Below are 24,036 nucleotides of genomic sequence, written 5' to 3'. Positions count from 1 at the left end.
ATACACCTTGTGACAGAAGATAACCGTCCTGAGGGATGGAAGACCATACCACTGACGGGCATCCATGGGTTTCCTTTTCCTTCCCCTTGATAGCCGTGAGGAACCGGGAGTAGTAAGTAGTTAGTCAGTAGTAAGTAGTTGTTTCTGAATAAGCCCAGGGACGGAGACAATTGAAGGGCGGGACCTTTCGGGAACAATCCACGGGACTAATTCACGCGCGCCCGGACCGGATCGATGGATAATGATGGACTGTAACCATGGACGACGCCCCTCCAGGTACCATAACCATCATGTTCCTGAAGTTCAGTCAGCCAGCCGAGGTACCTTATTCCTTCTTCCTCTACCCCACGCATAGGAAGAGGTATCATCCCTGTACGGATGAGTCCATTTTGCGATGGGCTGGTTCCACTCCACCGGACTAGTCCTTTCAAAGTAGTAAGGATGCTGCTGTAGGAGCCAAAGCCAAGAGGAGGAGGTAAGAGGAAGGAGAGCAGCGAATTCGCTGAGCCAATTCCAGACAGACTGCCGAACCCAGCGCATCGTGTCCGGTGAGGCGACCCCAAAATAGGATGCAGCTAGCAGAGCGCATACGCAGGTGACTGCTGATGTGATTGGATTGTAAATCCCTCCCGGTGAAGGGCAAAGGCTGTGAGCATTAATGGGGTCAGCCTATAAGGAGGCAAAACAAACCCAAGGTGGTGTGTGGGAGTCGATCCAGTCAGTGGCAGTTTGCCAGTCGGCGTTTGGGAAGGAAAGTGAGGGAAGTGAGGGAAGTGAGGGAAGTGGAGGTGGTGCGGGGTTTCTTTCCTCGCGGCGTCTTTGGGTGGTTGACAACTCGGCCTGACTGGTCAACTCCCCCCGGTGCTGAGGGAGAGGGTGTGTTCCGATCAAAGCAAACGTCGATGATTAGTTGGCGTTGGTAGTCTCGGTGGTTCAATCAGAGCAATGAGAGAGGAAAGATTCTGTTACGACGTACTACCATAGGCACGGAGTACTTATGGGAGGTAGTACGCAGTAGGTAGATACTACTACTTGCTAGTCATTATCAACCCTAAGAATCACATAGTAGTACTTACTGCTGAGTAGTCACTAGATAGATCCTCACCAGGCAGAGAGCGCCCTGTTCAGCTACTTGACTACTAGCCTATTACTGCTAGTTAGTTACAGAGTACTACCGGATAGATAGATAGTTTACTCCATAGAGGGACACCTCGTGGAAAAGGCCCCGCAGATCAATCAGGCTGATGACTGACGGTCGCAAAGTCGAATTCGCTCATCTGCCGGGGACCACCAGGTGGATGACCAAACAGACACTCGTCCTGCAGACACCCATGGCTTAGTCTCCTCTGCGTCGTAACTTTGACGCTAGCAATGGGACAGGCAAGATGGATTTCTGGCCAAGCGCCCGCCGTGACCGTGATGAAGATGTGACTGAGAACGGCCCAGCATCTCCCTCTCACTCGATGCCGCAGTCGCACATAGGGCTTCAGGGTTTGCGAGAAGCCAACATGATACGAAGGTCAATAGAAGTCAAGGCTTAGATACTAATAGTTCTTTCTCTTTTGTACCTTGATGTCGTCTCGCCAGGTACCAATCCCTCCAATAAAAAAGGTTCCTTCATGGATCGGAGATAAACCCACGGTCAAACACCACCGGGGTATTTGTACCACATCAGGTCCAGTTTCATTTCCCTTCGTTTGCAGGATGATACGTCTCATTCTCTAGATCACCTTCTGGTGGCTGTTTTATAATAATAATCTTCGATCCTGTATTCCGTATTCTTATGCCTCCTGTGATCTACTTTTTGGACATTGTATGAACCAATTGTCCTGTTTTCATCCTGCCTTCCTCCTGAGAGGCATCAAGTGATTGACCGCTCCTTGCCAATCGTTCATCGTTGGTTCTCCATTATTGCAACTTGCCTGTTGACGGTGGTGGTTGCTGTTGTTCCTCGCAAAGCGGGCCCTTGGGCTTCCTGGTTGTGACAAGACCCCATCGTTGGTTTCACTTTCCCACTTCACCGCTGCTTTGCAGTCCATCTGTTGGCTCCCTCTGCACCAGAAATTCGAATGCAGAGAGTATCATAATCATACTACTACTCTCTTCAGTGTCATCCTTCTGCTCCTCCTCATCATAATCATCATCACTCCCAAGAGATTAACGAGACGATCCGACTCTTATATCGTCATTGTTGCCAATCAATCCTGTTTGAATCCAGTTGTCCTCCCTGCTGCTACTACTGCCCACTTCTTATACCACCGATATACTTCGCATTTGGCCTAAACCCCAGCAAGGACAATCCAACCAGACGCAGCTGGTGGCATCATCGAGCGTCTTCTAGTTAAATCATCAGCCATTATTCATCGACGTTGGCGTCTGACCAGCTAACTACCTCCCTCACTCGACCAGCAACCCTGACTAAACGTGGTGCCACTTCATCTGACCATCCTTTAGTCTTAGTCGATTTGGCTGCTTTTTCTACTTTTAGCTTACACTCTCCGGTCTCCAGTTGAAGCAGCGTGGCGCAGTGTGCTTGGGTCCGATTGTTTGGCGGTATTTGCCCGTTGGGGGGAAAATCCCTTTTGATTTTCTCGCATTTTTCCTCTCTTCTCTTTAGTATTTTGACTTTTTCCCCTTTTGCCCCTCAGCGCTGGTCGCCTCTCCCGACCAGATAGGAATATTCCCCCTCTTGATTGAACTGGAGTGCATCCACTCTTGCTACTAACTAACTTCGGGTTTGGTTTGCTGGGCGAAATTACCCGGGCCAAGTACTGCCCCCAGCTGTTCCCCTCTTACTTTTTCTTCTTGGGTACTTGGGAATCTTCCTGCCATACAACTTCGGGGATCCATCAGTAACCATACCTAAAACCTACCAACTAATTCATTATTATTTTGGGTTATTTTGCCTCGCAATTTCCCTCCCCCTCCCCTCTACCCCCCCTCCACCCTCTCTGTCTCTCTCTCTCTCTCTTTGGTTTAAACCCGCTGCACACTCCAAACCAGACTCTTACTAGTGACTTTTATTCTGCATGGTTCAGATTCTCACTCATCCATAAACTCCCCGTGTCTCTCCTTTTACTCATTATTACTCATTAATTTCACATCTCCCAATTCACTACAACTGACTCCCCTCCTGCCTGCCGGTTTCACCCTACCTTTTGTCATCCTGCTTCTTCCCCTTCTTTCGTCTTCGCCGGCCTTCTCCATGAATTGGCCGCATATCCGATCGGGACAATCCTGACTATGCGCCATTGATCGTCGAGCACCCACGTCACCCCATCGAGCCGTCTATCCGCCCGCCTTGTCCATCTCAGCGTACCTTACACATCCGCGCTATCGCTGCAACCCTCCGGCTTCGCCTCCCTCCGTTCAGGTACTTACCGCTTCTGCTGTCCTCCACGCTTTCTTATACAACGCCACACCGCGGCACTTATCGCTTTCTCGTCGCTCTGCATTTATCATCATACTGTCTATTTAAATCTCCTGTCAATCCTGCATTGAGACTGGTTTATATGTTTTCTACCCCATCTTTCACTAGTGTCTTCCACAGACCATGGCAACAGCGCCAGATATCGATCCATATGAAGTGTTGGGGGTGGCAAGGGATGCGGCCTTGTCGGATATCAAATCTGCTCATCGCAAACTCGTGTTGAAATGTCACCCCGATAAGATCAAAGATGAGTCGCTGAGAAGCAAGGCTCAGGATGAATTTCAGAAGGTGCAGCAGGCTTACGAGACGCTTTCGGATGAGACAAGAAGGGCCAAGTACGATGCGAAAGCTCGGCTGGCTGAGCTGCGTCGCCAAATGCACGAACAAGGCGTACCGGTCAATGGTACCTCGGCCTATGCCACCCCGCGCGCAAGCGCCCCTCGCGAGTATCGCAATGGACGGTACTACGAGGAGAGGATGCCGGCTGATGCAGCCACCTATTCCGATGACGACCTCCAATTCTCCGAAGAGTCGCGCTCCACGTCCCGAAAATACGATGAGTATAAAAAACGATACTCCTCCAAACCCCCGAGCGAGAAGAAGAAGAGCAAGAGTGATGGCCCAAGTACTCGTGCGGCGAGGGATATGGCTCGCGACAATTCGAGGACGACCCACAGCAGTCGTGCCAAATATCGTACCAGGGAACGACAACGGGATGCCTACGAGAAGTATGAGCGGGCCGTTCCGTACAGCGACTCCGAAGACGCTGGCGGCGCATCTGACTCCAGCGCCTCATCCACGGTTTATGTGAAGGTTAAGCGCCCCTCGGAAAGGCGCAACCGGGAGGCATCTTCTCGCAAGTCCCGACCGGCGGATCTCCCGCGCCGGCACACGTCGACCCGCTACGACGACGAGTACACGGATGAATATGAGTCTAAGCTTGAGTCGAAGCATGACAAGCTACACACCACCGCTAAAGATTACATTGAACGCTCCAAGGGATCCGTTCCGATCGAAATCGACAGACGTCCGCAAACCTCCCGCTCGCCCCCGCGCAATCATGGCTATGAATCCGCTGATCCGGAGTCTTCCTCGTCACGGCACTCGGGCCGCACAAAACGACCGAGCAAGGAAAGTGTTCGGACAAGTAGTTCTCGCAATGGATCATATGAGAAGCTCGGGTCCCAGGCCCGATCCTACGAAGTCAAGATACCTAGCATGCCAACTGCGGCAACTTCACCATCAGTGAAGATTCCGTCTTCTGTCCGGCCGTCCCTTCAGCCCTCACGCTCTGCGAGCGCTGCGCAAACCCATTCCCGCCCCAGGGGAATGAGCCGCGAAAACCCACTGCATAACATGGTTCATGAGGCGAGTCGGACCGCAAAACTGCGAACGGACAAGTACGATTCGGGCTACTCGAGTCCGGGCACGCCAGAGATGGCAACCGGCGAGAGTCCGCCCAAGTCGACTCGCTACAAGATCGTGACGGAACCGGACACCGTGCTCAGAGAACCCAGCATACCGCTACCCCAGAAATCCCCCAGATACGCAAGGGGGGGTTCACCGCCACGTCAAGAACGCCCTATGCCGAAGCCTCCCGTTCGGAGTAGCACCTACACCTACCCCACAGAACACATGCGGTATGAGTCTGCTGCTCGTCCCAGTGTGTCCCGGCACTCCTCAAGCCGGCCTGTGTATGGCGAGGTCCGCTCGCCCAAGGACAAAGAGTACAGGTATGCGCGAGAGGTGGGGCCAGATTACATCGCACCCCGCGATGCTTACATGCGACAGCCATACGGGGAGTACCCGGTTCCGCCCCCTGAACGGCGGCAATCCACATATGCTGGTTGAGCGTCAATGATGACTTGAGTAGTCAGGTCTACAGGTTGCTGCAACAGCAAGCCACCCTCTTACCCTTACACCCTCCCCGCTCTAGAAGCTCATTTTCTTCGTCGATAGTCTCTGAGCACCCGCATGCCTTGACGTCTTTCATGTCTGACCGTTCGACGTCAATACATGCCACGGCCTCCGAGCTATCACTGTTTTGCGTATACGGTCCATGTTCGATGAGTACCATGTCATAATTTTGTCATTTACCCCCTTTCGATTCTGATATTTTCGCCTTCCCCTTCTTCTTCCCACTACGATATACCTGTTTTTATTACTACTATAACAACATCCGCCACTCAGTCGGCGCTCGGACCAGGGCTATCTATTTACCCTGTTGGTTGCATTTTGGTTTATATTTTTATTTTGGATTATTCGGTTTTGTTTTTTGGATGGTGTGGCCATGAATGAATTTCACGGCGGTGGGACTGAACACATTTAGGAGTACATGATGACGATCACGAATGACGAAATTGATGTTGAAATGTGGGTGGGCTTTTTTTGCATTTGCCCGCTCCTATTTACTACAGAGGAAAGAAACAAACAGACGAACCATAGACATGGAAATATTTTGGTCCTTTTTCATTTTCCTCCAATTTTTTTACTTTAGGTTTCTTAGGCATAAAGAACTGCCCCGGGATCGGGTATCTATGCAGTCCGTATATAAGTATATAACTATTAGTTGTTCGGACTTCGAAGAGATTCTAGTGTCCCAATCGTTAAGGCTGATGATGATGAGATTTGGGTACGTAGGTACATACTTACTTACCTATCATTCCACTGATGTGGATATAATATGATGTAGGTGTTCTCGGTATATACTTCCTGGCGATTCTATCGGTGAAGTCATACATCACACGTTCATCTAGTAGTTGATACACATGAGACGATATGATGATTGAGAGAAGTAGTATGATGGCATCGACAACCTGTATTTCATCATGCAGATAGACAGTACTCAGTATGCTCTGTCTATTCTACTGTATACACCGCCATAATCATACATACATACATACACCGAGGGCTAAGTAATCACATGAGAGCGAAGATAGTATTTCCCAAACGCCATATAAGGCAACAACATAAGAAAACAGATTCGAATGTAATCAGACAGCCCACAGCTAAACATATACATCAAACCAAGTGTCACCTACTACTCAATATACAGACAGAGTAACATATCTACCACCACCCCCTAATCCACCCAACCAACCCAAAACCCCACCCGACCCCCCTCCCCAGCGCCGCGGGCACCCCATATTTGAACCACGTCGACACCTTCCAAACATCCGCCTCAGGCACAATCACCACGCCCTCCCTCTCCTCCTTCTGCACCTCAACATCCATCCTCATAAACCCCTCTACAGCCTCCCAAACCAACCCACCCACAACCTCCACCCTACTCAGAAACACCGAATGACTGGCGCCCACCACCTCCCTATACACCACCCTCCATCCCGGAGGACACAACCCCCTCGCGATCCCAACACCCATCCGCTGCACCAGCACCGGCAACCCCCTATCCTCTTCCGTCCCTATATACCAGCACGGGACGTCCTTCCACCCCGCATACGAGTACTCACCGCCCTCGAACAGCGCTTTCAGACTCTGCGGTCTAAGCTGCGAGACCCAGTACCGGGCTTCTTCCTCAGGGAGGTCATGGTAGAAGAGTTCGCGAGGGGAAGTGACTAGTTCGGCGAAGCCGGTGGTGTGGTTTGCGCGCCAGGAGGGTGGCGGGTGGCCGAGGAAGGGGTCCATGAAGGAGAAGCCGGTTAGGGTGAAGCCGGAGGCAATGAGGATTAGGCCGATAATGGTGCCGGATGTGGGTGTTTGGGGTGATGTGAAGCCTTTGATGGCGCTGTTGGCGACCATCCCGCCGTAGGAGTGCGCGATTAGGACGACGTTGCGTCCGTGGTGGAGGGTTTCGTGGGTGATGGCGGCGCGGGCGGCGCAGAGGTCGTCTTTGAATGTGGCGCTGGGGTCGCCGGTTGTGGAGGGGAGGGTGATGGTCGTGCAGTTGAGGGTTGGGTGGTGGGTTTGGAGGTAGGTGATGAGTTTGGTGTAGCAGGTTGGGAGGTGCCAGGCGCCGGAGATGAAGATTAGGGTTGGGAGGGGGGTGGAGGTTGTAGTAGGCATTGTAGTTTATATAGTAGTAGTGGTAGTGGTAGTAGAAGGTATATATTCCCGAGAAAGTAGGAGCTGTGTAGTAATGTTGTTGTTTGAGTATGCTGAATGACTGACCCTGGAAGAGTGAAGCCAATTGATTGCTTGCTTTAATATGTTCAGAATTGTTTGATGATATCGAGGATCAGCAGACTGCATCTCGAGAAAAGTTCTGGATTGCGGAACCGATGGTCGGAGCCGACAGAGCGGAACCGATAGTATTTCAATGACGTATGCGGACAGTGACAGATGAATTATAAGAAACACTATCTAACTTGTAAATTCATGTCGTTCTTGATATTATTGATATCAGTTGTTGGTATAATAGGCGATTGTCTGAAAGATGGGGTGCTGGGCCTTGCCTTCGCTACGGGAGCAGAATCCCACATCTGGGCAGGTCAATGCATCTTCAACATGCCGCGAGTAAGCTAAGCTTAAGTGATCGCAGAACTTGCAGCTTTAGTTTATCTCCGCAGGCATGAAAAGGCGTGATAACACTGCCCTTCTGGAAAGCGTGATCGTATTTCTAGCTTCGCCCGTACTTATAGCAGACGCCGCATGTCGGACCCGCTGTACTTCGCAGGTGGTCTAAACACCAGTCAAGTGCTGAAATCAGAAGTCCAGCACTCAGAGAGTATATCCCCATATCGCGGCATTAGTGACTGCAAAACTCTTGTGGCCGCCTCGGATCCACCGACGGTCACTCCCAGTGAGCTGAGACCTTTCAGCATAATATCAACCTGCCGTTGCCAAACGTCGTCGGCTATCTCTTCAATATAAAGCGGTGATTGCTGAGAGTTCATCAAGGCTTCAATGGTCTTTTGATAAACCGTTGCCGTTAAACTTGGGGTAATGTGATAGGCGATGAGAGGGACTTCGGCATCAAGACCGTTTTCAATGTTGAAGGCAGAGTTTGGCGGTAGCGAGAGTACGTGTTCTACTGTTTTCGTAACCGATGCAACTGCCTCAGCCTGGTAGGAGCGCATACTTGCGATGATATTCTCGTCAACAGAGTCGCTCCCCCTGCTGAGAGCCAACGCCTCGGCTAGGATGAGGATGCTCAGATCCCAGAATAATACGAGTGAGACTATTCAAATCGTCAGTAAGTGGACACATAACTTAGTTTGAGGACCCACAAAGCTGTTCTAGACTGTAAGGAAAGGCACTCCAGGTTGTTGATGCAGTAGTTGATGAATGGGCGGAACAGTTCATTGAACCTGCTCATGGCTGCCACTGTTGAGGTGACATCATCCATGCAAGCCAAAGACTGATCACAGTGTAGTGAATTCTTGACCTCAACTATCTGCCTGCATATGTAAAACGCCTCAGCAACTGCCTTCTTACAGATACTTGGGATGCTGTCATCAAGACCGGGAGGGAAATTGTGGTTATTCGACCAGTCGAATGTGGACAAGATCGAGCCGGTACTGAAAAGCACTATTTGAGTTCAGCTTGAATATCCATGACTAATCGTCCATGACAATGAGCTTACCTTTACTATGACCCGGAATAGGAAGTTTGCATGGACGATTTATGGTGAGCGATGCCCCAAGGTCACGGATGTACCCGCCCCAATGCACAGCATCCAGACTGGCTTCCAGCAGACCACTGTATATAGAGTGAGCTCCCAGAGTACTACAGTGCTGCCTAACAAGCACATTCAGAGAACGAAGGCTTTGCAGGCCGCTGTCAAGGATCTCGCGTGTTGACTCGACTGGAGCTTTAGTCGGAACCGTAATGCCACCAAACAGCAAAATGGCATAGACAACCCTGAACGACCGGACAGATTTTGCCTGTTCGAGAACCCCCTGTGTCTGAAACCAAGAATCGTAGAATGCGTTCTGGGATGCCTCGCTCGTGGGTATCCCATAAACACTGTCCTGCAAGATACTATCAGCGGCCAATACACTCTCGGTAGGCAGCCACTGAAGGGAGAACGTGCGAAGCACTGATTTCAGCGCAGCATCAGACTGTTTACGCGCATTCGCACTGATGCGATTGCCGTAAAGAACCGCGAAATGATCAAGGAAACGGACGGCCCCGATAACAGTAAAAGTGCGGGAGAGATCGTTTGATAATATCCCTGACTCCGAAGAAGAAATGGCATCTAGCGGTGTAACCGAAGCTGGGGTGTCCGGAAAAGAAGTATTTATAGAGCTAGTATCCAAGGTAGCAGGCGTATGTCTTTGCGTGGACTGTTCACTCCAACCTTCCAGTCGGTAGCATGACGCCGTTGCATACAAATTGCAGTCGTAATCCACAAACCGGGAAGCACATCCCGTAATGATCGCGTGATAAATCTTTGCCAGGCGATCATCTAAGATTCTTGCATCCAGCTTGAAATTCAGCAGGCGGACAGGACTCGCCAGTGAGCTACCAGCAAGTAACGGCATCGCGTAGGACACTCTGCCCGACAGATTACTGCGTACGCACGTTTGCGCCTTGTTTGATACTTGCACTGGAGGCGCAAGATCCGACGTCAATCGATTCACCAGATAGAGGTCCATGAGATCGTCATGGTCCTTCAGTGTATCATGACCTTCGTTAAGGTTGAGCCCCGGGACCAGGGTATCCCCGGGAGGCGTGGTACCGGCCTGATAGTAACCATCAGGACTATCAAAGCCTAGAAGTGGAGTTCCTGGTAGCTCATTGCTGTTTGTCGATGGGGAAGGCCGCACTAGGTCGTGCTTGGGCTTTACCCTCCGAGATCTGGCAAAGTCAAAGGTGCATGAATGGCCCAGTCGTTGGCAGTTAGTACACTTCTCTCCTCCGGGAGAGGCGAAAAAGCAGCGTCGCTTGGAGCGACGGCATGGATCGCAACTGGAAAATTGACGGCGCTGTGACATGCTGTCACATTTTCAAGATTTAGGTGCGTAGTAAAGCGATTTCAATTTGATGATGCTGGGTCATGGATATGTTGACGGCTCAATTGAAGTTGTAGATGAAGACTGGTGGAAGGGCAGATTAGTAACGCAGGCCTTCCAGAGGTTTATCTTCAACGATGGTACTTCATATAATTTTTGTTGTATGTCATTCACATTCATCTACGGTGTTCTCTAATTTACTATATAATTGCAGACCGGATGTCTAGAATTACATGATTTTACTATAGAAATATTATTTTTCAGTGTATAACGCTGCATGAAGAGGATACAGAAACCGTGAGAAAACACAAGCACCGTTGCTCTAAGGCTGTACAACCTGGATGTTGTTCTTCTTCTGTAAAGCGACAGAACTGTTAGCAATCCATTCAACCTTCCACATACGTGGACCACCAGAGAACAATCTGCCTACCTTCCAGTTATCCAGATCCGTCTGCTTCGACTTGTACTGCTTCAATAGCTCCTCCAAGACCTGCTTCAATCCATCCGAGTTTGTCTTGAGAGACGGGAGAACGTCCTCAACTGTCCGTTCCACCAGTACACCGTTCACCATCCGAAAGCATTTCCGGTCCTTAGGGAGGGGGTCGAGGGTTTCGATAACAAGCCTAGCGTTGAGTGTGCGTTAGTTGCCATTCTCAAACAAGCGCAAAAAGGCGCACTATTGTGCGAATTTCGATAGCGAGGGACTTCCAACAGGGCAGCTTACTTATGCTCCTCTGCTTCTTGCTCGATATCACCGATCTTCTGCGCCAATTGTTGTAGCGTGTTTTTGTAGTTGGAGTATTGGAGCTGGAGCTCTGCTTCGAATTAGCTTGGCTTCTTCAAACCGACGACTGAGAATAGACTGAAAAAAGGTACAATACCCTGTTGCCTCTTGGGGTTGACTTGTGCTTGGCTGGCCATGATGTCGAAATCTGATAGAAAGCGCAGTTGCAAAGCCGGAGTTGCGATGCGGGGAGTTTCGATATGGATCGGCGGTGCTTGCGGCGTCGCTCTGTTGCTACTAGTATGTCTGCGTTGCTAACGAACAAACCACTACTAATGCAGGAACAAGGGAAAAACGGTGCAAATGACTACAACTAAACAACTAACTACCAGAGCTCTATATAATATATTAATGTATTCCGCACCATCTTCTGCCTGTTCTTGGGAGGGGATGTTCCACGTGACGAAGCGGGCGGCGATGTTTGCAGTGTTTGCCGCAACTCCGATAGAAATGATGGAATCCGCAATTCGCGGTGATTGCATCTTCTCCAACTATCGGCGGGAGGGCTTGAGCAGACAGCTGTAGCCCCCTGCGAAGCTTTAACTTAACAATTGTTCTACCAAGCGGTCGTATTGCTCGATCATCAATCACACACCATCATGGCTTCCAACGATCAGCCGCCAGCCAAAAGGCTGAAGAGCTCCAATCTCCCGCCACAGCTGCGCGACGCAAAGCGCAAGGATATCGACAACTGGGAAACGAACCGCATGCTCACATCTGGTGTCGCCCAGAGACGCGATTTCGATGGCGACTTCATGCCCGAAGATGAAGAGGCCACCCGAGTTCATTTGCTGGTTCATGACCTCCGTCCGCCGTTCCTCGATGGCCGCACGATCTTCACCAAACAGCTCGAGCCTATCTCAGCTGTCCGAGACCCGCAGAGTGACATGGCAGTGTTCAGTCGGAAAGGAAGCAAAGTGGTTCGCGAACGACGTCAGCAGCGAGAACGCCAGAAGCAAGCGCAGGAGGCGACGACAATGGCGGGAACGGCGCTGGGAAACCTCATGGGTGTAAAGGAGGATGAGGGTGACAGTGCGGTCGCTATGCCAGTGGAGGATGCCTACAAGAGCGGAAACAAGTTCGCCCAACATTTGAAAAAGGATGAAGGTGGACAGAGTTCGTTCAGCAAGAGCAAGACGCTTCGGGAGCAGAGAGAATTCTTGCCAGCGTTTGCGGTCCGAGAGGATTTGTTGCGCGTCATTCGGGATAATCAGGTTGTGGTTGTGGTTGGTGAGACTGGGTCTGGAAAAACAACACAGCTGACGCAGTTCCTGCACGAGGACGGTTACTCGAAGTTTGGCATGATCGGGTGCACACAACCTCGTCGAGTAGCGGCTATGAGTGTTGCCAAGCGTGTCAGTGAGGAAATGGAGGTGGATCTTGGTGATGAAGTTGGTTATGCTATTCGGTTCGAAGATTGTACCGGCCCGAAGACGGTCATTAAGTACATGACCGATGGTGTCCTTCTACGAGAGTCACTTGTCCAGCAGGACCTCGACAAGTATTCTTGTATCATCATGGACGAAGCGCACGAGAGAGCATTGAACACAGATGTGCTTATGGGTCTTCTCAAGAAGGTTCTAGCTCGACGCAGGGACTTGAAGCTTATCGTCACATCGGCCACCATGAACGCAGAGCGCTTCTCCCGATTCTATGGTGGTGCACCGGAGTTCATTATTCCCGGAAGAACGTTCCCCGTCGATACCCATTTCTCACGCACACCCTGCGAGGACTATGTTGACAGCGCGGTCAAGCAGGTCTTGGCCATCCACGTGTCGCAAGGTCCTGGTGATATCCTTGTGTTCATGACAGGTCAGGAAGATATTGAAGCAACATGCGAGCTGGTCGATGAACGATTAAAGCTACTGAACGATCCGCCGAAGTTGAGCATTCTGCCCATCTACAGTCAGATGCCTGCGGAGCAACAGGCCAAAATTTTCGAACGGGCTGAGCCTGGCGTGCGCAAAGTGATTGTTGCTACCAACATTGCCGAAACCAGTCTGACAGTTGACGGTATCATGTTCGTCGTGGATTCGGGCTACTCCAAGCTGAAGGTGTACAACCCCAAGATGGGCATGGACACTCTGCAGATCACGCCTATATCACAGGCCAATGCCAACCAGCGTTCTGGTCGAGCAGGACGTACGGGACCGGGCAAGGCGTATCGTCTGTACACCGAAGTGGCGTACAAGAACGAGCTATACCTGCAAACGATTCCGGAAATCCAGCGGACCAGTCTTTCCAACACCGTCCTCCTCCTCAAATCCCTTGGCGTCAAAGACCTTCTCGACTTCGACTTCATGGACCCACCTCCCCAAGAAACAATCACCACTTCGCTCTTCGAACTCTGGTCCCTAGGAGCACTCGACAACCTCGGCGATCTTACCCCACTAGGACGTCAGATGACACCATTTCCAATGGATCCCCCGCTCGCAAAGCTCATCATCACTGCCGCAGAGACCTACGGCTGCAGCGAGGAGATGCTAACCATCGTATCCATGCTATCCGTCCCCAGCGTCTTCTACCGCCCTAAAGAGCGCCAAGAAGAATCCGACGCTGCGCGCGAGAAATTCTTCGTCCCGGAATCTGACCACCTCACTCTACTCCATGTCTACACGCAATGGAAAGCAAATGGCTACTCCGACGGCTGGTGCACACGTCACTTCCTCCACGCCAAGGCCCTGCGGCGGGCGCGCGAAGTGCGCGACCAACTGCACGACATCATGACGGTGCAGAAGATGCCACTAGTCAGCTGCGGCACCGACTGGGACGAGATCCGCAAATGCATCTGCTCGGGTTTCTACCACCAAGCCGCGCGCGTCAAGGGTATCGGCGAGTTCCTCAACCTCCGAACCAGCGTCAGCATGCAACTCCACCCGACTAGTGCCCTCTACGGTCTGGGATATGTGCCGGAGTACGTGGTGTACCATGAATTGATCCTCACCAGTAAGGAGTACATGTCTACCGTGACTGCTGTAGATCCACATGTAAGTCCACCAGATTCCATCACATACCCCGATAGAAGTCAAGTACTAATGACATTTGATAACAGTGGCTCGCCGAACTCGGAGGCGTCTTCTACTCCGTCAAAGAAAAAGGCTACTCTCAGCGCGAGCGCCGCATCACGGAACAAGAGTTCAACCGGCGCGTGGAGATCGAGACCCAGATGGCGGCGGACCGCGAACGCGCAGCCGCCGAGAAGCAGCGCGAAGCGGAGAGGAACGATCCGACCAGACGCAGAAAGGAGATCGAAGTGGGCTCTGTGGTACGGAGGCCTGTCGCGACGGCAAGACGTGTAGGAGGTGTGACGGCATCAAGTAGTGGTGGTGGTGCGCGCAATGGCGGAAGTGGAGGCGGAAGCGTGGTGAAGAAGCCGCAGATCAAGCGCAAACCGGGACGGGCTTTTTGATTTATACTAGTAGAATATAGGATATACTATACCCAGGGATATATGAATAGATTATTGGCTGTATTATTGCTATATGAGTGTTGAAGCCAGGCGTGAACAGTAGAATCGATACATTGATACACAGGTATAAATAGTAATAGCTAGCTAACATAACGCAATAACAGATCCTCGACTTATTTTACCTTCACCCACTGGGATAGGAACCAGACCGGACAAGGCTAATCCACCAGGGAAACAGCCTGCATGCACCCGTCCTATCCTATCTTATCCTATCCTCTCCTCCCTTGTCACCATTTCCATCCTTCCATCCATCACATCTCTTGACCCAGCTCCATATCCATATCCACATCCATGAATACCACAGACCCGATAGCATCTAGTTAATAAAGTTAATACAAAAGAAATGCAGAATCAGACTCCCAAAGACATAATCCGCGAATGCCCTACACAAACCAAACCAGTTAGCACAATTCCAACCCTCCCCAAGTCAATATGTTTAAAGTAAATGTTGAACTCACCTCTCAGCCGAAACACCACTCCCCTCCTCCCCAGCATCCCCCTTGACAACCTTCTTCCCACCCTTCCCTTTCGAACCACCACCACCAACTCCCCCAGTCGAAGAAGAAGAAGTAGCAGCACTAGTCTGCATCCTCAAACTAGCCGTAAGAACAAACTGTCCTACAGCGGCACAGAAACCACTCAGGAAGGCGTTGAACGGCTATACACAAAAACAAATTCCCAATATTAGCCAAACCCATACGTACACTCCCATTCCCCTCATCCATAATGAATGGGGAAAGAAAAGGTAAAGGTAAACTCACATAATTCCCCCCAACAACACAATAAACGAACTGCACACCACCAACCAGCACCAAGAATCCCATGAACGCATCAAGCAGCATTGTGCGCTGCGGCGTAGTAGCCAAATACTGCTGCCAGACTGTGTGGGCGATGTCGTAGATAGAGGAGTTCTGGGTGAGGGTTTTGGGGCCGGAGGAGAGGGAGGAGGATGCTGCGGGTGCGGAGGAGGATGATGCGGAGGGCATGGTAGGTGGTGAGGGCGCGGGGACGGGGCCTGTTGTTGCTGGTGTGGCGGTGCGTTTTGGGGCCATTGTCGCTGTCTGTATTTCTTCTTTTATATTGGGGAGAATGGAATTGAGGTCGGGGTTGAGTTGAGGGCGAAGAAGGATTGGGAAGGGGAGGTAGGTGGAGGTATAGTTACGCAAGCTGGCCTGTCCTGGGCGGGTGGTGGTTACGCGGTGTCACGTGATTTATAGATCGGGGGTGTTGTTATTGTTTTATTGGGTGGTTGGATGGGCTTTGGTTGTTTAGTTTAAAGGAGCTTTATGAGTGTTCTTTATTTAAAGGTTTAATTGGAGTGTTTATGTTCATTCAGTGTTGCTGTACTGCCTACTGTATGGTATACAGGTAAAGTACTGCCTCGGCTGCATTGCAAGGTACATAGTACATACATGATTCATCATTAGCTTTTAGCTCATTCCTAGCTAAATTTCTCATTATCGTGAATGGAGAGGTTTCGGTGGTCGTCTAGAGAGGAGACATTCAGTACAGAGGCATCTTCATGATGCCGATAATAGCCACCAGGGCCATCAAGGTATCAACACAACTGGTATCATCATCAAGCAAGCCAGTCCAGGGCATTGCCAAAAGGATTCTGCGTATTGGACGCTTGCAGGTCCATCTGGAAATCAGTCATGACCTGATCCCATTCTTCCCAGTTGAGATTCGCATTAGGCATCTCCTGCTGGGTCTCGCTCGGCTCCGCTGGTCTCACTAGCGTGTCTATCGACGCGCCCGAGCACTCCTGCTGTATGCTGGCTGCTGTGGCAGGGTTCAGCCAGTCCGTGTCGGGGAATAAATCTTTGATCACGCTGACTGGTCCGTCGCGCAGATCGAAATCGAGTCCGCCGTTCTCGGGCACACCATGCAAGGACTCATTCTCTTGGTTTGTTGGTGAAGCCTGGAGGTCCAATGCTCGGGGCAGGACTGGGGGCTGTATAATTGAGATTTCAGGGCAATTTGGGGCAGTGACATCGTGAGCTGCAATCATGCTGGAACTCATCTGCGCGCGCATCTCTTCTTGCTTGGCTCTGAACGCGGTTGCTCGCTTCATCAAGCGGGAAAGCGGACGCCAGAGCATGCCTTTCCGCTGCTTGCTGTTCTTGATCCACTCCGTATATAGGGTGCTCACGCATTTCCATGCCCGGTCGGTAAGGGGACTGAGTGGGCGGACACAAAGCTCCGACAGCACAAAGGCAATGGCATGCCATTGCATGTTCGTGGCAAAAAGCCAGCTCCATTTGTACGTCTTGACGTCGCCATCCAGCAGTCGCTGAAATTCAGCTACCTCCACTGAAGTAGCAAACAAGCTCTCGCGATTTGCGTGGCTCAGCGTTAAACCCCGTTCAGGCCGGGTCATCGGATGATGAATGACAAGCCAGAGTTTGGTCAGGATGAGGCGACCAATCGTTGCGCAGACCCACTGAATCGGAATATTCATGTCACAATGTTTAATATATCGGTCCTCAATGCGGTCGTTGATCGCCCGAATCACCTTGGAGCAGTTATCAGGGTTGAGCTGTCGGGTTGCCGAAATGAAAGGGGCGTTCGGACAAGTGTAGCTGACTCGACGCACAGCAACTGTAATATCGCAGCGAATCAGGCAAAATGTCATTTCAGTCCAGCCTACTCTCTCTTTAGGAGGCTCCTTCATGTCCGGCGTGATGTCCTCGTCATTGATATTCAGTGGCAGTCGAGTATCGTACAATCGCTCATGAATCTGCGCATCAGATCCGTGATCCTCGGCTGCCCGGATGTCCAACAAACAGATGTGCCACCAAAGTCGTCGGCGCATCTCCGTTTCATAAGGCTTCAGGCCGAAGTTGGTGCCGTCACGATGAAGACCAAGCCCTTGCGCAAGGCGAAGAACAAGCGCTGTCATAGACCAGACAAATTTGGTGTCATCTTCTCGACGAACGCCTATTAAGAATATGACCACAGCTTGTAAGAGAGTGATATTTTGAGTATTCAAGAGATCCGCTTTGGATAGCGCCTGCTCGACTGCGAACCGGTAACGCTTGACAAGCACATCCCTCTCTTCTCCTAGGTGAACTGAACACTGGCTTGGCGACATGCTGATAATCGCGACCATGCACATTGCAAGGAACAGCGCCTCAAAGTTCTTATCCAAGCTGTTTGGATCTTGGGAAGCTGTAGCGAATAGCTGCCTAGCGCTTGCTTTATGAACGATTGGTATCAAGGGCGCCACATTTTCCAACCAGGTATTCCATAAGAGGGGAATCTGGGATCTCGGCGGTAGGAACTCGTGTAGAGAGTGTGAGATGGAATAAAACCCGAATAGAAACCCATCATGGTTGGCCGAATGGCTTGACGACGTCTCAGGAGACGGATAGTCTTCCTCGTCCGAAGACGACGGATCAAGGATATCTTGCAGTTCCTCGATCTATGGACGTTAGCATAAATACAACGATAAGGTAACACGGATAATCACCTCATCTCCGAGACTCGCCCAGAATCGATTACTAACATAACGGCTTCGACCCTCGTCGATAACCAATCGACCAAACTCATGCTCAATATTCCGCGGCGCTATCGGCCTGGTAGGATCCAGCTTGGCTGCATCCATAAGAAGCGGGCAGCCATCGCCATCACCATCAGGCACCGAGGCCTGTGCATTGGCCGGGGGTGCGGGTGGGTTTTGAGGATGCTGTTGTACACGCGGGGAAGGCGTATCAGGAGATGACACCGCAGCACCGGTCGCTTTCTTTTCGCTGAGATGCTCAATGACGCCCTCGAGGCGCCTTAGGCGAGACAGGAGCTCCGCATCTTGTGGTCGTTTAACTTTGCGCGGTGCCCTTCCTGGTGGGGGAAAGATACACTGGATACCGGCCTTGGCGCAGTTGGAGCAAGGGGTTTTCTTGTTGCAGCGAACTTTTCTCCGACGGCAGGTGATGCAGCTGCGCAAGCTGTGGTCTTGTGCGGAATGGGAAGGGATGCCGTGGGTGTCGTGGCTGGTATGCGGGCCAGGCACAACGTCAGACCCGTTCCTGGGCGAGAGGGACGATGGGGCTGAGAATGAGATCACAGACGAAGTGGACATGGCGTGGAACTGTTGCTGATAATGACAGGAGCCCCACCAAACCTCATCCTCACGCAAGGAGAATGTGTAGCAGGAGACGATTGATGGACATGGAAAACAGGAACAGAGCGGTTAGAAAAAGCAGAGTGAGAAATAAAGGATTTAACTTCAACAATAATGGTTAGATAAATTATCAAACTTGTCGCGCCTGACTTGGATCTTCAGTCATCGACTCATACTTTAGTGGATCCCCGGGATGGATGGTCTCTCGCTATTGGCTACACCCGAGCTGTTCTGGACCCGCCACTTTGGATAGGTGGTGTGTGATTGGTCATGTCTGGCCCTGCTTTACTAATCCCATCTGACAATCACGTGGATGGGGAGGTGTAGGGCAAGAATTAGTTGAAAGGATAAAGAAGGATAAGATTGAGACGGCGCCATCCTCGGACTTTGTTGGCTGCGGGATTTGGGGCGATCATGCAGTGTCAGTGTACAGACACACGTCACTGGCAAGGTGCCGCCAGTCCTGATGGTCAGGGCTGCTGATTGTCACCACCGGCTTGTCCACACACAGTACTCCGTGGTTATCTGATCAACCTCGGAGTTAACCCCCAAAGTCCGCCAAGTCAACACGCTTCTAATTCCGGACGCCCAAGCTTTTTTCGATTGTACTTATTTCAAACTGCACCAGCCTCCTTGACAGTCCGCGGATGGTCCGCGGGTGGTCCGCGGAGAATTTGATCCGGTTTAACTTGGTATTTATCGGTAGGATGATTCTACAAAAGGAACAATCAGTCCCTCTCATAAATTCGAGTGCATTAGACAGCTTCTCATGACAGATGTTCATGTTTGTTCATCTTTTGTTCGTCAATCGGAGATTATTGTGGTAGTGCCCAAGCTTAACAGTTGGCTGCTGAAAATAGTGTAGAGCCAAGACGAAAAGAGCAAGGATGTCACTCGAGTAACTTCTATTTTGATCGCAGACACTAATCTGATTGTTATTGGGACCCACCCCCACTATATACATTCACACCATGGTGTAGTACTACTAGGTAGTAAGTCGTATTATATAGTATGTTCACAGAAGCCACACAACGGGCTTTGATGCTCAGCAGCCCATTTCAACTATGGGGCGACCACATTTTCACAAGGTATTCCATGTCCCATGTCCCAGAGTAAACAAACAAGATCCAGAGTATATAAAAACATGCCCAAACGCCATATAGCCAACATGCGGAATTGGTAGCGCACCGAAGGCAAACGCCGTATATGCAAATGAAGTCGAAAGTCTAGGTGCTGGGCCACTTCAAATCGTTACCGTCATACACAAGCCCGACGTGATACAAGCGAATCAAGGGAGCTCGGTCGATATCATACAGTCGCACGATCAACCCCTGAACAGGCGCCCGAGGGGCGTGGTCCGAACGGGAATGTCGGTCTCCCGTCGCCCAAAGTGCCTCTTCCGGCTAAATCAAAACATGTCAGCCAGAATCGCGAATAGCTCGGGCGCATCAAACCTACCTCATCTTATCCCATACTTGAGTCTGTTGGTTGAAATGGTATCTGTGCCACGCATTAGTGAGAGCGAAGAGAGTGACAATAAATCGAAGCATACCCTTGGAACACGGAAGCAGTCATCGACTTCGACCCGTACTCTTTCTTTAGTAGGCGAACGTATTCGAACGGGATCTTGACCGGAACATCTTCGAAGTAACTGTTCCGCAGTGGGAAGATCTCGGTTTCCTAACCCCAGTCAGTCACATTGTTGTGTCACCAGTTCACGCGCCACCCACATCAAACCGATGCCCATCCTTGCACATCAATGCCCCAGGCTCGCGATCGTTCTGCCTCCGCTCGTCGTCCTTGCGTACCGCCGTAATATCGATAAAAAGCCCAGACGATGTGTCTATCCACCGCGCATCGATCACGTTAAGCTTGTCATCGGTCGATCGGACGACGTAGTTCGGGTTGATCTCCAGCAAATAGGTTCGGCCGCCGTCGACGCCTGAAATCTCAAAGTGGTGCTCGGTCATGTTGTAGTAATCGGCAAGGAAATGGATGGTCGGCTCGGAAATTTGAACGTCGAGATCGTTGTCCCATGGAAAGATCTATCCATCCATTAGCGGCGGCGCATCGTAAACACCCATGGTTTGTGTCACACCTTCTGGTTCCACCACCAAGCCAGCAGAGTTCCATGCATTATCCAGGTTTCAGCCCCAAGGTCTGCCATTGTCGAAAGATAGGTCCGGATGAGTTCCGACAGGTGCGGAACAGTCTCCGCCTCGGAGAGAGGTTCATCTGCGAAGCTATCAAGGGGATCAGCAATCGTGAACGTCAACCGGTGGTGGGCCAGACATACCGTCCATCATAGTGGTAGTGGAAGCTAGTTCAGATTAGAGTTAGTCAAAGACAACAAAAGAAACACCGCCCGAGTAGATCCTATGGCATACCTAGATTCCTCTGTAACTTGTTAGACAAAGCCATAACAACCGCAGCACTAGGCCAGACTTACTGAAGTATTTCTCTCCCGGTTCTCCCCCTTTTCCGGAGTAATCCTTGACCATGTCAGGTCGCACACTCATGAAATCGACATCAGCGCTTGCCGATCCAACAGCACATAATAACCCATAGAGGCCGAGAACCAAACGGGGCGTCGAAGACCACATAGTGGCGAGAAACGATGGACGATACTTGTTCTTTCAATGTCGAGAGACCGTAAAGCGCATGCTCTTATCCGAGGTTGCACAATGCCGTAGATAAGACGGGGAATGTCCGCGCTGCCAATAAAACGGGAATGGGCGGGATTTGTTGTAGGGGCCGAAGGGGCCAAAGGGGGAGCGGAGAAGACAAGTTGGAGGGGCCACCCAGTTCGAGAAGAGAGGTAGAGAAGATGTATGTATGTGTGTGGAGGAATCAGAACAGAAGAGAAAGGGAGAAGAAGATTGAACAAGAAACAAGAAACAAGAAACAAGAGTATAATTATTCAGTGGAAAGCGACGTAATCAGTGCGGCGCATAAGAGGGAGTAATGTGAATAGTCGTCAACAATAATTAGATTTGAGTACAAATGGGGGGCGCCTAGAAAAAAAAAACCACGAATCGCCAGGGCGATCGGCAGGGAAGAGACATATAAAAAGAATAAAAAGAACCGCCGCCAAACCGGCGTGCTACTTTACTGTGTACTGTTACGGGGGGGCCCCGGTCGCGTGCTCAGTTACCGTCCAGCCCAAAGAGTGGCAAGGAACCTTGGAAACAACTTGAACAGCCTTGCCAGTCTTGGCGATGGGCTTACTGGGCTTACCGTGCCGATCCGACTGGAACGCCTGGAAGAATCTGCCACGCTCTGTGCTGTCTGACTCGTTGGTGTCAGCGATTTCATCGTTTTCCTTGGGTGTCCAACCTACGGATGCACCCTGGTCGGTTCACACAATCCGTCACGTAAAGACCGTTTTAGAACGACATCAATAATACATCAATACATCAATACACCAGTCCACCAGGACATCTCGGGATTGATCTCTCCGACTGGACTAGTAGCACTACATGAATAGTCGACTGCTACCAACCACCGACACTAGAAATCCGCTAGACGCCCGTCTTAGTACCTTGCGTGCGTAGTCTCAGGCCAATAGCATGACGAACCTCGCAAGGCCTGTTCCGAATGACTTGGTCCGATGGCGTTTACCTTTGTCCTGGGTTCGCCAGTTTATAGTGCTAAAATGCGTGCAAAGTGGCCCTAAACACTGGGGCCGCGTCATAGTCTGATAGCGGCATTTCTCCCCCTCTCCGCCAGAGTCCAATGCCTTCCTTGAATTACCCGCTGTGCATCCATTTTGTCTCTAGTTTCAGGTGACAGTTGTCCTTCCTGCTGCTGTCATCACCCCTAGCTCGGATGACGAGAATGGGTTTTAATCACTGTTCCGATCAAGCTTTTCCCCTAAAGCCCCCTCACCAATGTGACGGGGTGACGGGGTGACGGTTTGTGTTGCACGCAGTAACTGTACGGGTAGGGAGGAGTCTGCAGTGTTAAAAGTGGGGGACCTCCGCTGCATCGAACAGAACGTTGGCTTTAGAATTTACGGCGATCGTCGCTCATCATGCTATTCTTGCTCTCCGCTGTTCCTGCCATTCTTTTCCTTTATTGTGCCCTCACACATAAATAGAAGCCACAGCCATAGCTTGCCGTCTCGGGCGCTGACCAAGGACCACAATGTCTCAGCATCGACCAAAGGGACCTCGTAAGATTAACAAGCAAATTTGTTCTGAACGAACCGACTGAGATCTCTGACAAGATACCCTACTCAAAATAATGTGGGATCGGGTCTCTTTGGTCGTCAGCAAACTCTATGCACATTCCCTGTTTTCAAAGCGAGTCATGTACAAGAGACAAAAAATAGGATGCATAACAAGTACCATCCAAGTACTTACCAAACATGCCTTATCACTGCACGAAAGGTAGTATCGCATGTCGGGGAGGCGGGTTTAGGCTGCCGAGACATATTGCTCGACTTTAGGGACCATAACACGCAGTCGATCCTGAGGACGTTGCTTGTACACAGTCTGTAGAGCCTAAACCTAAAAATATTTCCGAATGACTTGAGCTGTGCTCATCCGAGCAATGACCGGCCTGCACGCAGTGTCAGCTTTATGAATGAAGCCATACAAAGGGGTCGAAAACTCGTGCGCACTGAACTACTACGGAAAGCGCACTCAGCGCGGACTGGAAAGCTGCGTATAAGCATAAAACGTATCATTGATTGCTTGGTGTTCCAAGATACACTATTGCCTTGGATAGTTGATGCTTGAGCTCACTGCTCTCCTTCCGACAGCTTGCCGGCAGGCGATCATTCTCGACATGTGATTATGTAAATTGTCACAACTAACTTACAAACTTGCCAGGTGGTAGTGGAAGATAACACCGGCGAAATAAGACCAGGAAGTGAATCGAAGGATATTGACCGTGACTTGCATACGTCCATTGGCTTGGGATCTATCCAAAGTTAGTAAGAGACAAGCAGCTATCTAGGTATAGAAGCTGACGCATGATAAAGAGTAAACACGAGCCTCCACTAAAAAATCAAGGATATCCACGGGCCCTTATAGATTACCACATCGGGCCAAGTGGTGCCTTGCGGCGCTCGATACCGCCGAAAGTGGCTGCCTGATTGGTCGGGATGTGGAGGAAGTGTGCCGGCGCATCGGGGAAATCGGTTCCGATGATTCGTCAGGTTTGGGATGTCTTCCTTTTCTATCTTTGACTTCGGGGTTATCGCTGCTAATTTGGGGGGCTAATAGTACTAATCAAGTATCGTCTACGGGGTGCACCAAGAACTAGGCTGTCTCTCTCTCTCTCTATGTAGAGACTTTTCTCCTGCTGCCT

General features: G+C 50.8%; 8 protein-coding genes across 8 annotated transcripts; 2 read left to right on the top strand and 6 right to left on the bottom strand.

The window, feature by feature from the left end:
• Positions 1 to 3,402: 3,402 nt before the first annotated feature.
• Positions 3,403 to 5,295, top strand: BO88DRAFT_236447 (DnaJ domain protein). Its single transcript, XM_025702096.1, has one exon. It carries the CDS (start codon positions 3,554 to 3,556, stop codon positions 5,279 to 5,281), a length of 1,728 nt encoding a protein of 575 aa, XP_025565401.1. The 5' UTR covers positions 3,403 to 3,553; the 3' UTR covers positions 5,282 to 5,295.
• Positions 5,296 to 5,562: 267 nt separating this feature from the next.
• BO88DRAFT_236589 (uncharacterized protein) lies at positions 5,563 to 6,204 on the top strand. The gene has a single exon (XM_025702098.1). It carries the CDS (start codon positions 5,782 to 5,784, stop codon positions 6,115 to 6,117), a length of 336 nt encoding a protein of 111 aa, XP_025565400.1. The 5' UTR covers positions 5,563 to 5,781; the 3' UTR covers positions 6,118 to 6,204.
• Positions 6,205 to 6,207: 3 nt separating this feature from the next.
• BO88DRAFT_236351 (alpha/beta hydrolase) lies at positions 6,208 to 7,745 on the bottom strand. Its single transcript, XM_025702095.1, has one exon. It carries the CDS (start codon positions 7,451 to 7,453, stop codon positions 6,500 to 6,502), a length of 954 nt encoding a protein of 317 aa, XP_025565399.1. The 5' UTR covers positions 7,454 to 7,745; the 3' UTR covers positions 6,208 to 6,499.
• On the bottom strand, positions 7,592 to 10,326 carry BO88DRAFT_478336 (Zn(II)2Cys6 transcription factor domain-containing protein; the record flags this gene model as incomplete). The annotated part of the gene is made up of 3 exons (XM_025711991.1): positions 7,592 to 8,567; positions 8,600 to 8,917; positions 8,973 to 10,326. The coding sequence occupies 3 exons, from the start codon at positions 10,324 to 10,326 to the stop codon at positions 8,080 to 8,082; spliced, it is 2,160 nt and encodes a 719-aa protein (XP_025565398.1). The 3' UTR covers positions 7,592 to 8,079.
• Positions 10,327 to 10,560: 234 nt separating this feature from the next.
• On the bottom strand, positions 10,561 to 11,455 carry BO88DRAFT_402961 (putative prefoldin subunit 2). The gene is made up of 4 exons (XM_025706238.1): positions 11,226 to 11,455; positions 11,069 to 11,159; positions 10,775 to 10,967; positions 10,561 to 10,699 (listed from the first exon to the last, which is right to left on the bottom strand). Exons 1-4 carry the CDS (start codon positions 11,263 to 11,265, stop codon positions 10,667 to 10,669), a joined length of 357 nt encoding a protein of 118 aa, XP_025565397.1. The 5' UTR covers positions 11,266 to 11,455; the 3' UTR covers positions 10,561 to 10,666.
• A 3,164-nt stretch (positions 11,456 to 14,619) lies between these two features.
• Positions 14,620 to 15,740, bottom strand: BO88DRAFT_486101 (putative oligosaccharyl transferase subunit Dad1). Its single transcript, XM_025712394.1, has 3 exons — positions 15,359 to 15,740; positions 15,056 to 15,255; positions 14,620 to 14,980 (listed from the first exon to the last, which is right to left on the bottom strand). Exons 1-3 carry the CDS (start codon positions 15,647 to 15,649, stop codon positions 14,914 to 14,916), a joined length of 558 nt encoding a protein of 185 aa, XP_025565396.1. The 5' UTR covers positions 15,650 to 15,740; the 3' UTR covers positions 14,620 to 14,913.
• A 164-nt stretch (positions 15,741 to 15,904) lies between these two features.
• On the bottom strand, positions 15,905 to 18,829 carry BO88DRAFT_383944 (putative C6 transcription factor). Its single transcript, XM_025704680.1, has 2 exons — positions 18,070 to 18,829; positions 15,905 to 18,021 (listed from the first exon to the last, which is right to left on the bottom strand). The coding sequence occupies exons 1-2, from the start codon at positions 18,676 to 18,678 to the stop codon at positions 16,177 to 16,179; spliced, it is 2,454 nt and encodes an 817-aa protein (XP_025565395.1). The 5' UTR covers positions 18,679 to 18,829; the 3' UTR covers positions 15,905 to 16,176.
• Positions 18,830 to 20,119: 1,290 nt separating this feature from the next.
• On the bottom strand, positions 20,120 to 21,771 carry BO88DRAFT_402957 (putative mannosylphosphorylation protein (Mnn4)). Its single transcript, XM_025706237.1, has 5 exons — positions 21,170 to 21,771; positions 21,108 to 21,117; positions 21,017 to 21,040; positions 20,819 to 20,963; positions 20,120 to 20,765 (listed from the first exon to the last, which is right to left on the bottom strand). The coding sequence occupies exons 1-5, from the start codon at positions 21,321 to 21,323 to the stop codon at positions 20,436 to 20,438; spliced, it is 663 nt and encodes a 220-aa protein (XP_025565394.1). The 5' UTR covers positions 21,324 to 21,771; the 3' UTR covers positions 20,120 to 20,435.
• Between the last annotated feature and the right edge of the window lie 2,265 nt (positions 21,772 to 24,036).

The sequence above is a fragment of the Aspergillus vadensis genome (genome assembly GCF_003184925.1).
Source record: "Aspergillus vadensis CBS 113365 unplaced genomic scaffold BO88scaffold_5, whole genome shotgun sequence".
Classification (NCBI taxonomy): Eukaryota; Fungi; Ascomycota; class Eurotiomycetes; order Eurotiales; family Aspergillaceae; genus Aspergillus; species Aspergillus vadensis.
Note: the sequence above shows the minus strand (reverse complement) of the source record. Positions and strands in the feature narration are given on the sequence as shown.

Coding starts and splice junctions, on each gene's coding strand:
- BO88DRAFT_236447 (XM_025702096.1), top strand. CDS start 3,554: ATGGCAACAGCGCCAGATATCGATCCATATGAAGTGTTGGGGGTGGCA.
- BO88DRAFT_486101 (XM_025712394.1), bottom strand. CDS start 15,649: ATGGCCCCAAAACGCACCGCCACACCAGCAACAACAGGCCCCGTCCCC. Junction 15,256..15,358: donor GTGTTGTTGGGGGGAATTAT/GTGAGTTTACCT, acceptor TTTTGTGTATAG/CCGTTCAACGCCTTCCTGAG. Junction 14,981..15,055: donor AGTGGTGTTTCGGCTGAGAG/GTGAGTTCAACA, acceptor TGGTTTGTGTAG/GGCATTCGCGGATTATGTCT.
- BO88DRAFT_236351 (XM_025702095.1), bottom strand. CDS start 7,453: ATGCCTACTACAACCTCCACCCCCCTCCCAACCCTAATCTTCATCTCC.
- BO88DRAFT_402957 (XM_025706237.1), bottom strand. CDS start 21,323: ATGTGGTCTTCGACGCCCCGTTTGGTTCTCGGCCTCTATGGGTTATTA. Junction 20,964..21,016: donor CACTACCACTATGATGGACG/GTATGTCTGGCC, acceptor TCCCCTTGATAG/CTTCGCAGATGAACCTCTCT. Junction 20,766..20,818: donor CTTGGTGGTGGAACCAGAAG/GTGTGACACAAA, acceptor ATGGATGGATAG/ATCTTTCCATGGGACAACGA.
- BO88DRAFT_236589 (XM_025702098.1), top strand. CDS start 5,782: ATGACGAAATTGATGTTGAAATGTGGGTGGGCTTTTTTTGCATTTGCC.
- BO88DRAFT_402961 (XM_025706238.1), bottom strand. CDS start 11,265: ATGGCCAGCCAAGCACAAGTCAACCCCAAGAGGCAACAGG. Junction 10,968..11,068: donor CAAGAAGCAGAGGAGCATAA/GTAAGCTGCCCT, acceptor ACTCAACGCTAG/GCTTGTTATCGAAACCCTCG. Junction 10,700..10,774: donor CGGATCTGGATAACTGGAAG/GTAGGCAGATTG, acceptor GTCGCTTTACAG/AAGAAGAACAACATCCAGGT.
- BO88DRAFT_383944 (XM_025704680.1), bottom strand. CDS start 18,678: ATGTCCACTTCGTCTGTGATCTCATTCTCAGCCCCATCGTCCCTCTCG. Junction 18,022..18,069: donor GGGCGAGTCTCGGAGATGAG/GTGATTATCCGT, acceptor TAACGTCCATAG/ATCGAGGAACTGCAAGATAT.